Source organism: Onychostruthus taczanowskii, unplaced genomic scaffold, assembly GCF_017590055.1.
Source record: "Onychostruthus taczanowskii isolate IOZ18803 unplaced genomic scaffold, ASM1759005v1 scaffold174, whole genome shotgun sequence".
NCBI classification, from domain to species: domain Eukaryota; kingdom Metazoa; phylum Chordata; class Aves; order Passeriformes; family Passeridae; genus Onychostruthus; species Onychostruthus taczanowskii.
This window is the reverse complement of record NW_024498951.1, coordinates 164492-176676: the sequence shown is the minus strand read 5'-3', so window position 1 is coordinate 176676 and position 12185 is coordinate 164492. Positions and strand designations below refer to the sequence as shown.

The 12185-nt window shown below is 35.4% G+C and overlaps 1 protein-coding gene across 1 annotated transcript in view; it reads right to left on the bottom strand.

Annotated features, from left to right (window-relative positions):
* Positions 1-12185, bottom strand: part of SHOC1 (shortage in chiasmata 1) — a 46291-nt gene that overhangs the window by 10022 nt on the left and 24084 nt on the right. The window contains exons 15-20 of the mRNA XM_041400196.1: positions 11746-11922; positions 9211-9318; positions 7422-7609; positions 2820-2892; positions 1237-1306; positions 474-658 (exon numbers count right to left, since the gene is read on the bottom strand). Of these exons, the coding sequence (XP_041256130.1) occupies positions 474-658; positions 1237-1306; positions 2820-2892; positions 7422-7609; positions 9211-9318; positions 11746-11922 (801 nt within the window). The remainder of the gene's footprint in view (positions 1-473; positions 659-1236; positions 1307-2819; positions 2893-7421; positions 7610-9210; positions 9319-11745; positions 11923-12185) is intronic.

The window sequence follows — 12185 nt, the reverse complement described above, 5'->3', positions numbered from 1 at the left end:
ATAGTTTAATAAGCAAAAAACTATAGATATATAAAGTGGGCATTCAAAAATGTATCTTTTATTAATCTCCAATAAAATGCTTCCACTCCATACTTTTTTTCCCCCAAAATGAAACTCCCTTAAATATTTTTGAAATTATGCTTAAATTCAGATTTTTTTAGATCTGCAGCATTCCCTTAGAATGAGGAAGAGTGGATACAGCTTGCAGAAGTTGTAAACAACTTATAAACTTGGCAGAAAGTCTCCACAAACCCACATGTACTCCTACATTCTGGCCAAAACTAGGTTTACACTCAAATAAAAACACCTTTTTGCTGCATAGATAACCCAGCCCTGTTTGTTGAGCTTTAGCCCTCATAATGTTTTACTCATTCTCTTCCACAGGCATATGAATGTAGCATTTTATGGAACAGAAAATGTTTTCTTTTCATATGTTAGTCTAAATGTTTATTACAATTCTGGAGAACACTTACCCATTTGTATTATTTCAGGGAGGGTGGTTTTAAAAGTCATGTAAGTAACATTCAGATTTTTGCACAGATTTTTCCAGCCAGAATTTTCAGAATAATCGTATTCCATTACTAGTGAGAAGTGCGTCCAAGGGAAGTCAGCTCCAATTTGCTGGTTATGTACAATAATGCAGGAATACCTACTAAGACTTAAAAAACCCCAACAAAGTATGAATAAAAATAAGTGCAGGTAGAAATACCCTCAGAACAAAATAAACTCACTTTTACTTTGGCAAATTCTAACTGCTTAAAGTCTATTTACCCTTCCTGGCTAAGGTTCCAACTCCTTTAAAAGTTAATTTAAAAATAAAAAGCTGTACTCTTCTTCCTACAATTATCTGCCTAAAATATAATATATTTCAGAAATGTCATAATTTGTCATTTCTTCTGTTATGCCCTTTCACCATTTTTTTCTATAACAAGCAAAAATCATGTTTCTCTACATATTTCTCGTTTTCTAAACAGGTGAAACAACATATAAAGAATATGCAATTGTTTGTTCCCTAAAGTTCCTCTAGTCCTCAGTAAGCATTTTTCTAGGGTGGACAAAATTCTCAACTCTAAAAATGAAGCTGTAGGTGAAAACTACAGCTATCAAACCAATGTTATAATGAAAACTTTACTCCAGACTGGAAAGACCCATGGAAAGGAAGTAAAGTAACTGAAGTTTCACTGAGCTTAGTCTCAACTAAAGAATTTGTTCTCATAAATCAAGAATTTAACTTACTTGCTTATGATCTCTTTACAACTTAAAGGGCTTCCTTTTTTCTCAGAATTCAAATCCACAGTTTTCAAACCTGCTTAAAAAAATTAAACAGTTGATGAAATAAATAAGCCTCTATGACTATGAATCTACACATTTGCTACAACAGTAAGTAGCAAATGTGGAACAACACAGGTTATTAACATTTTAAGTATTACATATTTTATCTTGCTGAAGTCCCATACAATTTCTGTATTATACTGTTGGATGTAATTATTTAGAAACTTCCTTCTCAGAACCCAAGGAAAAAGTAGTGCAAACAAGTTTAATGTCTCACAAACTCACAACCCTATTACCTTAAAATGAAAAATTAAAGGGTAATACTGTTTCGTAATACAAGAGGAAGCACATTTGCCCCTTTATAAGTTAAATTTCTTTACACTTTTTATACATTTGAAATTTTAACTGGAAGATGTATCTATGAAGGAATGTTGGTTCTACACAAGTGCCTCTTTTCAAAAGCATAGTTAGATTGACCTGTGTTTGCAAACAAGTCTTAAGATCTTAAAACAAATAAAGCTCTTTTCATTAAATATTATTATTAGTAAAAGCACTGTGAACATGCCTCCTCCCTTTCAAAACATTCTGAAAGACAGGCTTTCTTCTTTTAAGAGCACAGGAAATCGAACTTTATTTTTAAAGGCAAAAGAACACGACAAGACACAACACTTGATAAAGTTCAAGCAAATAGGATTTATGAAAATGGGTTTTAAAAAAGCAATATAAAAGGAGTCAGTGACTTGTTATAAACATAACTATAGGCTCAAATTATAACTTGAGCCCATAATTTACATATTCAAGTTTTAATTTACATGCTCAAATTATAATTTGAGCCTATAATTTACAGGTTCTTGAAACATGTTTGCTTTACCAGTTGAATTTGCAGCGTTGAACAATCTTGTACTTTTGAAATCACTCACAGGTAAAATGTTGAAGTGATGAAAATACTGCTTGTATCAGTGGGGAGGTGGGATATTGGAAACAGTATATCCCTGCCCTGAGCTTTATAGATTGATACAGCTTATGCTGACATATTTAACAGATTAGCAAACAAGATCAGCAACATATAGCTAAATGAAAATTTGATCTGTACCTGAATACTCATTCAAGGCTTTATGCTGAGGAGTTTAGTTAAGACTTTTAAAATCTAAATGCTCTGAATAGGCTTGCAAGGAAGAAAGCTTGTGACTAATTATCAGCTAAAACCAATGAGACAATCTGATCAAGATAACAGATACAAATACAATTAGGCAATGGGCTGTCCACAGCTCCTTCATGCTCTGTTAAAAAAAATCTTTGACTCAGCAGATAAATTATCACTCTCTTGAAATAGAAAACATTAGACCAGGACTCTTAAATAGGAGAAAACAAAATTAAAAGACAAAAAGCTGATGGAAGAGTTATCAAATATTAAACATTGAAAAAAATATGTAGGGTCCTGATGAGAAGGGAGAAACACCTGCACCAAGCATTTACACAGGAATGCAGCAATCTACAGAATAACAGCCACTTTTTATTTCAAAAATACACACAAAAGAGTAATTTACCTTCTATCCTAGACAATGGGTGAATGAAGGCAGCTTTTTCTCTTTCAGAGTCCATCCTTGTAATGATTAGTATCTGTATGAAGTCAAATAAAAGAAACTCAAGTAATGTTAATTTTTTTTTTCTTTCAGCCTGCATAGTTCTTTCATTTTCCTCTGCATAGAAAACACAAGATTGAATAAACAGATGGCAAAACCAGAAACACTGGAGTTTTCCACAATGACAGTCAAAGAATATTTCAAGTTGGAAGGGACCCATAAGGATAGAGTCCAACTCCCTACTTCTCACAGGACTGCCGAAAACTAAACCATATGACTATATCCAAGAGATTCTTGAACTTAGATAGGCTTAGTGCTTTAACCATTTATGCAGAAGTCTGTTCCAGGGAAGACCACACTCCAAGTGAGGAATCTTCTGCCTAATGTGCCCGAACTCCCTCTGCTTCATTCCACTTCATTCCAGTTGCTTGTGTCCTATTACTGTCACCAGAGAGAGGAGATATGCACCTTCCTCCCTGCTGTTTTGCCTGAGGAAGGTGTAGGCTGTGATGGGGTCACCCCTCAGCCACCTCAGGATATGCACCTTCCCCACAAGGAACAACAAAAGTCACCTCAGCTGCCCCTTCTCTTGCCCTTGGGGTCTTCTACCATCTTGGTCCCTTTCCTCTGGACAGACAAAACAGAGAAGTTTGATATCCTCCTTATATAGTGGTATCCAGAACTGCCCCCAGCACTCGAGGTGAGGCTGCCACAGTGCAGAGCAGAGCAGAGCAGGACAATCCCCTCCATTTCTGGGCTAGCGATGCTGTGCCTGATGCACCCCAGAACATGTTTGGCCCTCCTAGCTGCCAGGGCACTGCTGACTCCACGTGCCATTGACCCAGACTCCTAGTCTCTTCCCACTGGGCTCCAGTCTCTCTCCCAATTTGTATGTATAACCATGATTGCCCCATCCCAGCTGGACAATTTGGCACTTAGTCTCCATATATTTCATAGCTGGTGAGTACTTAGCTTTCTAGTTCAACTTTTCTGTAAGGCCTTTCTACCCTCATGATAGTCCATTTAGTACATCTCCTGCTAATTTTTTATCATCAGTAAAATCACTTAATGTACTTTCAATTCCTGTGCCCAGACAACTTATAAAAACATTTAAGAACACTGTCTCTAAAACTGAGTCCTGGGGAATGTCATTGGCCACCAGCCTGATGTAATTCCATTCACTGTAATTATTTGAGCTCAACCCTGAGCTCAACCCAATCTGCCAACTGCTCACTCAACCCAGTATTGTGGGCTTGTCTAGCTCTGTGATGAACAGTTCATCTAGGGTACTGTGAGAGGCATTCGCTGAAGTTAAAAACTACACTCATTGGCTTCCCTTGGTCAACTAGACGGGTCATCTTTTCCTAAGTGGGAAAAGAAAGGAAATGAAGTTGGTTAAGTAGCACTTTTCTCTTGTGAACCTGTGCTGGCCGTGGCGAATGACTGCATTATTTCTCAAGTATTTTTCAGTAACTCCCAGAATAAACTTTTCTATAATTTTAACAGGTACTGAAATGAGACAGACACGTCTGTAATTACCAGAGGCTTCCTTCTTTCCCTTCTTGAAAATTGAAACAACATTTAACATCTTCCAATCAGCTGGGATCTCTCCAGACTCCCAAGACAGTTGAAAAATAAAGGAAAGAATTCCCACAATGACACTTTTGAGCTCCTTCAGCAACCTGGGATGAGCCTCACTGGGCTCTACACATATGTGCACATCCAGATGGTGCAGCAAGTCTCAAACAAGTTCAGGATTGGCTAGGAGGTCAACATTATCCTCAGTCACAGTCTTCTAACACTGGGCTCTGGGGATTGAAGACAGAGGCAAAAGAAGGCACTGAAATGTCTCTGCTTTGTCTATGTCCCAATTTGTGAGGTGACCAACCTTGTTGAACAACAGACCGATGTTGTCTCTGGTTCTTATTTTGCTCTTGACTTACTTTAAAAGCCCTTTTTGTCATTCTTCACAGTGCTGGCCAGCTTGAACTTCAATTGAGCTTTGGCCACATAAATTTTCTCCCTACAGGAGTAGACAGCCTCTTTAAAGTCCCTTCACATCACCTGCTCATAAGTGATGTCCCAAGTCCATACACATTCCTTTTCCATCTAAATTCTAAAACATCCCTGCTCAGGCAGGCCAGGCTTCCGCCTTGCTTGCTTGGCTTTCGACTTGACTTGCTCCTGAACTCAAAAAGAATGCTAGTAAAAGACACTAGTAATAATGGGGTAATCTAAAGATACTATATCAAATTATTACTATTCTACTACAGATCTGTCACATTAGGAAAATTATCTTTATGGCAACACAACTTAATCTGAAGATATCTAGAATTCAGCCTGCAAGGTACTTATGTAACAGAAGTAGATACTGGATATACTGCTGAATTGTTTAGAAAGATCTTCCAATCTGTAGACGGAGTCATAAAACTGGTTCTGTCAGAGATCTGAGACTCATTGAATATTGCTTAACACAAAATGTTGAAAAGAATTAGAATCTACCAAATTGACACAGTCTTAAAAAGAATTCCCATCAGAGAAGGTGTTCACCTTGTATATCATTTTAACTGATACAAACTAAACACATGCTACACTAAGTATATAAAGAAGAATATGTACCTAAATACATCACCATACTTTCTGACAGGATGCTCTCTGAACTTTTATGCCATTGTACAGATACTTTTCATGTCGTACACAAGATTTAAGATTTTAAAGAAGGCACATAGCATTGTCTGATTCTTAAGATTTACAGACATAAGATAATCATAGGTGTAAATATTAAAAGCATGTTAGATCTTGTCAGAAAAGAACTTCTGGTCAGATAGAGAGAGGCAGATTTCAATTTCCTTAAGTAGGTGCACAGAAGAGCCACTCAACAATCCACTGGCAACTTATAAGCAGATTTGGACAACTGCATTTAAAAATGTAGACCTGCTTTTTTGCACACAATTCAACAGCAGACTTATTATATGTTCACGTGAGCTAGATTAAATTTTTAGTAATTTTCTATCTAATCATAAGTACAAAAGATAATGAACAAATAGCATTTTTTTTTTTTTTCTAAACAAGCAGTAACTTCTTCCTTACAAAGGAAATGTCCCATTAGAATCCTGCACCAATAACAACTTTGGCTAATAAAAGGATAATGAAACTATCCTATTTCACATCATATTAAGTGATATTGATGTGATATGACAGAACAGTAAACAGTTCATGGAATACAATTTTTACTTCTCATTAAACTGGAATACTCCTACCTAGTCTGGCTCATTAAAAGCTGTCTCTGAATGTTAGGAAACAGGAAACAATTAGTAATTGTGAATAAAATCATATATAGCATTATACTGCATGCATATCTCTGCATGACTAAGTCAAGCAAACAAGTTGAAACTCAGGAGTTATAGCTAAAAATTTTTAAAAACCATGGCTAATGGAATTCAGAAGAGAAGTCAAATTGCCACTGAGCTGACATCAAAATGACATCAAGTTCTCATACGCCTCCTACTACAACATAATCCTAGCATCACAAAGGAAAATGTGCTGCTCTTAAGAAGACAAAAAGGATGCAAAATCATTTTAGTGTGTCTGTTGAAGGACAGACAACAAGACAATCAGCACTGTTTTATTTTTGTTGCTTCATTTTAATTTTAAATTCAAAAAGGGTGTATACTAAGTTGTTATATTTTTCTTCTCAGCAAAATTTAATCAAAAGATATTCACAGTTCCCAGTGCAACTCTTAAACACAAGAAGAATAAATCCTCAGGAAGTGAAGTATGGAAATAAGGTAAAATAAACTTAAAGATCTTTTTTTGGCTGTGTTTAGGATCATAAATTCTATTCCAAACAGCTGGAACACTTTAAACACTATGCATTTCATTCTGCTTCCTAATGTGATCAGTTTTCTGTAAAGAAATAATAAATATTCTGCAAAGGAAGGTGGTGTTTGGCACTTTGTCATATCACCCAAAATATTCACACATCCAGAAAAGAGAATCTTTGGGTAATTTGAATATTCTCCAAAACTCTCTCTTCCATGCCAAAGCTATCACTCACAGATACTTGCTTCTTGTATCTGGAGGTTGGCCAGATACTGGTTAAGTAGAGGTTATCTGTGGATAACACCATCCACACGCTCCTTGGCGTTTGTGCGCTCCAAGTCATGCCATATAAGCACACAACCATGACTTGCACTGTGATTCTCTCTGTGCCAGATGACTGAGGCTTTCAAACAAAAGGCTACATTATAATTTTTAGTAACTGATGTAACTGATACAATAAACTTATCAGGAAAACAAAACCACCTGCAACAAGACAAAGCCCTGGCAAAGCTAAAACTCCTTTGCATGCTATTTCATGCATGCAAAAAAGGGAGATTTGATGAAACAAAAACTTGTACTGCTGTGACAGAGTTCTTAAAATTTATTTGGCCTAATTTAATAGATACTATGAGGTAATTATTAGACTTTTTTCATAAATGAATCCTTGTTCAAACACAGTCTTGCAATTACTCATGTAATCTAAAACAGTTTTGTTTGTTAAAAGAAATTGGTTACTCTTTTAACCTTAACACTGTGTTTCTCTCCACAACTTTTCATCCAATTTAACATTTCACACTGAAGTGATGTTACTTTGGGATTTGTTTCATGCTTTTTCTGGCTGCTGTACTGTACAATCTTCAGCTGCCTCCAGATATTATTCAAACAGGATTCTAAAATGTTTTTATAGAAATCCTTTGCCTTGGACAAATAACCTGTTAATAAAGCAACAAAAGAAGTAAATGAAGTGCCAAAGATAATTGTCAAGCATTGTGTTCAATCTGCACATCAATTTAAAATCTATGTCGAGGTATCTAGCACAAAAACAGATGAAATGTTAATGTGTCCCCAGTATGGAAGGAAAATATTACCACTAATCAGGTACATAAATGGTGTTTATAAAACTGCTGTACTTTATGTAGTATCTGCTATAGAACTCCAGACAGAATTATATGCTAGTAGCAGATGCTAGTAGCAACACTCTTATACCTAATTAATCTGTATTGTTTATACTAAGTAACAACAGTATTTCTATCACTGTTTTCTAAATCTTGTTTGTCCTGTGTGTTTACCACTCTCCATATTATCACAACTACTCTCAATTCTGAATGGTGCCTTCTATGTATAAATGGTGAACAATGCTGGGATTATCTGAAAATGCATAAAGAAAAAATACATCCAATATAACTACATGATGAATCACACAGCACAACACAACAGTGAAGACTACAAGGCCTAATTAGTATCTCACTCGATTTTCTAATTTTTTCAGAACTTTTTTACTTGTACAATTTCCTGTGTGAGCTGTTGCTCAGGTTTGGAAACACAGGTGCTTTTGTAATTCTAAAATTACATCTAGGAGTGCTTCTGATACCAATAATGAGTAGAGGAAGAACTGCTCATTTTTCTCCATCCCATCCTTCTATATTGTTTATAGATAGAAGACAGAAAATAATTGTACTTAGGATTCTACTTATATATTCATTCTGTATTCTTCTCCATATTATTTTATTGCTGGAAATATTTAAGGAAATACAAAGTATTTTCCCCTACAATTCAGTTTATGGCAGATGTTTTACATTTTATACCAATTTTAAGGAAACACCATCCATCAAGGGATAGTTCAGACTGAAGGTAGATGCTCTGAAGCAACTTTATCTCCTATAAAGACAGAAGGAGTCTGACTTTCCTAGGGTACTCATAAACACTGACTTCAACGTCTTGTAGAACTATCTTGATAGAGGTATTTGAAAATTCCAAACATACAACTACAGGAATTTCACAAGCGCAACATTATAATTTCAGGCATTAAACTGGGTTACAATGGTTTGCCATATTCCAGATTTGAATAAGACCAGAAAAGTGCAAAAAAAAAAAAAAAAAAGCTTCTACATAAGTCCGGTGTTGCAAGTTCAAACCTCTTTCCTCATGACGCATTGGGTAATATCTAAGATTTTGCTTAAAATGTTCTCAGATTTAAGTAGCTCACTTCCATGGAGCCTAACAATATGTTTATGTGGAAAGTGTTCCACACTCACAAAAGATAGATGGTAAATAGAAAAGGACTTGACTTTTGCATGTTCCTCAGTTTCCACATAGAGATTCCAATGAAAATTTGTCATTCTGAGACACAAGACATATTATATATGTGAAAGTTCTCAACAAATGGAATAACAAACAGCAGTCCATTAGTCATGAACTGAGCATATATATACCCTGATGGCAAACAGTCACAGCTACAAACATGAGGGATTGTCTGCAGAACACCAAAAAGTTTTGGGTATCTGGGTATCATTATTCAATACTGAAAACAAACCTAGAGCTGTATCCAAGCCACATGTTAGCAGCAGATCTCGAACTGTCACCAGCAGGTGTACCAGAGCAGCATGTCTGAATAGCATGATCTCCTTCTCATCTATTTTACCTTTACAAATAGAAAACAGAGGTGTGGTCTACATAAGATGTCACAACTCACATTTTATAAATATATATATATATATATATATATGTAGTCAGCTTAAAAGATCCGGGTATGTAAGCATTTTCATTAAACACACTCGAACATAAATAAGCTTCAAAGTTTAACCTTCAGATCTGGTGGTCTTGCCAAATAGGTTATGGTACAGTATAATATTTCCTAAGTCATCTGACCCAGGACAAGTGCCACACAGGCCAATGTTTTTGAAAGGTGCGTACAGATAGATGGTGTTTGCTGGAGGAGGAAGTAACAGCTCTCCTAGGCCTATCATTAAAAACACGTTGCTTTAATGATTTTAGTGTGGCAATTCTCTGCACCTAATTAACATCTCATGATGAGAATCTTCACCCTCAAGAAGGTAAATTTGAATGATATTTGCTTCCTAACCCCACACATATCAAACAAATTTATGGGCTTCCTATTCTGCATTGTGTCAATTTTGGACAAGTCCATATTATAGGACTTGATTGAACAGGAAGGAATTTCTAGTCTGAAGATAGAAGGTATTTTTGAAAACTGTACACAGATAATGGTGCAGTTCATCATCATAAACCAGAAAATTTTGAAAACACAACTGCAGAGTAAGTACTTAACAATACAAAGTAAGTAAGTAAGTAAGTAACACTTACTTCAAGATGCTTAAAAAGGCTGAGGAAGATAATTAAAGAATAAATTACTAGAGCTGAAGGTGCATTCTAGGAGAAAAATGTAGCTAGTTCTGTGTACTGGGATTAACATAACTTTTAATTCAAAAAGACAAGCAACACACTTGGGAAAGAAAAAAGGACACAGCATATAGAAGGATATAGCTGGAAACTGCATGAAAGGCAAAGATCTTGCAACTATTTTGCATCAAAAGATAGAAAGTTAATGTCCAGCTCTGTTAGTGAAGGACCATATCCAACTCCTTACACCAATCACCATAAAAACTCAGTGAGGAATACAGGTCATTCAGAAACAAAGGAACACAGTAAGAAACCATTTTATGATGAAACACTGGAGCACTTGGTGATATTTGATGCATAAAAGACCAGCAGGGGAATAGTAATCTGTTAATAGATCACTACCATCACAGTAAGTGATTGTTTTCTATGTTCACTCAGGGATTAAGGAGCAGATACATCAGCACAGTCTGGAGGAAAGTGGAATAAGACTGGATATTGTGAAACTATTTAAAACCAGGAAGGAAATAAAAGAAGTATGTTACCAGGGAGATTTTTGTATCTTGTACAGAGACAGAGAAATATTCATTAGGAATGAATTGGATATTTTCTCTCTTGTTTCTGTGGATGTTCCAGCAAGAAAGTTCTTAATTTAGCTGGGGAAAATGCAATTTCTATAGCATGTAAACTGCATTTGAGAGGATGTAAGTTTCCTTAAATTAATCTTGAATTGAAATGCAGACTCTTACATATTTTTTTCCTTGATTCAGAGAAGCAGTAGTAATTCTCTGTACACTTTTCTCATGAATGTTTTCCTTTCTGTGATTCACTGACACAGATATAGACACCATGTTTATCCCTTGTGTTTGTGCAGATGGTGTTTGCTTTTTTGTAAACTCCTTCACACTAAGAGAACACTGCTGCTGATAATTTTAATATGGTACTTCTATAAATCAGCCATTTGGCCAATTCTGTACGGCCAACTAAATTTTCTTTTTGTTTGGCTCCTCATTTGCGGTTTCATGGTTGTTAATGTTTTCTTTGAAAAGAATACATTCAAAACAGAAAGTAATGAAATTGAGACAGCAAGAGTTTATTGCATAATTTGTGACATAATATAGAAACTTGGCAGGTAGTTGACAGCCTACAGCAACTCAAAAAATAACAAAAAATGCCAAGTAACTTCCTAAATGTTCCTCAAACCAGTCTCTATTTTGTTATGAAATTTTCCTGACTCTCTTTACAGTCAAAAACCTTTGTAAGAGTCACTAATTTTGATGACTTTCCTTCTAATTTTTCTGTTTTTATAGGGTTTTCACATGCCACATAGGAGAGAAAAGAAGTCAGAAGGAAACCAAAGTATTATGGATTTTTTTTTCTCCTCATTTCTAACAGGAGCATAGTATTTGATGATACAGGTGTAACAAAAAAAATGAACATTGTTTGCTATAGAAACAACACCTCTGAAGCATATGTAAAATATTTTAAACTGAAATCCAATTAGAATACTTCTGTATTGCAATATTGAGGTTAATAAATGTAATGTTGAAAGAGAAGACATTTTTCAAATAAAAGAGGAAATCGGTTGTTGTAACTCTGTAAGATAAACTGTTAAAAAGATTTACCATTAATTTATAAAACATCTTGAACCTTATCTCACCAATTAAGTCTGTATTAGTTTTAAAGAAGAACAGATGTTTTACAGACATACCTTGTTTAAAATTATCACATATCACTTTCTCTTGCTGTTTTAAGAAAAACCTTGTGTGATCAAATTTAACACTGTCAAAGCTCCAAGTAACAGAAGCAAGTATATCCAGGTGTGTCAAATCTTTTAGTACAGGAATAGCTGCTTCTTCCAAGAGGCAGTATGCCTGGCATTGGCTTTCTGGATAACACAATGAACAAAACATAATAATGAAGTTTGGTTTTACATACCACTACTGGACATGAATATTCAAAAGACCTAGCAAAATATTAACTTTATCTTGTTCCTGCAAGCTGCAACATTAATGGAAACAAGTTAACTTGCCACAGAGTCACCTGAATGGTAGCAATCAGCTGATCCTCACAGCAGGTAACCACATTCTTCCATCCATTTGATAACATGATCAAACTCCATGAGGAGAAGCTAGAATTTTCTACTCCTGT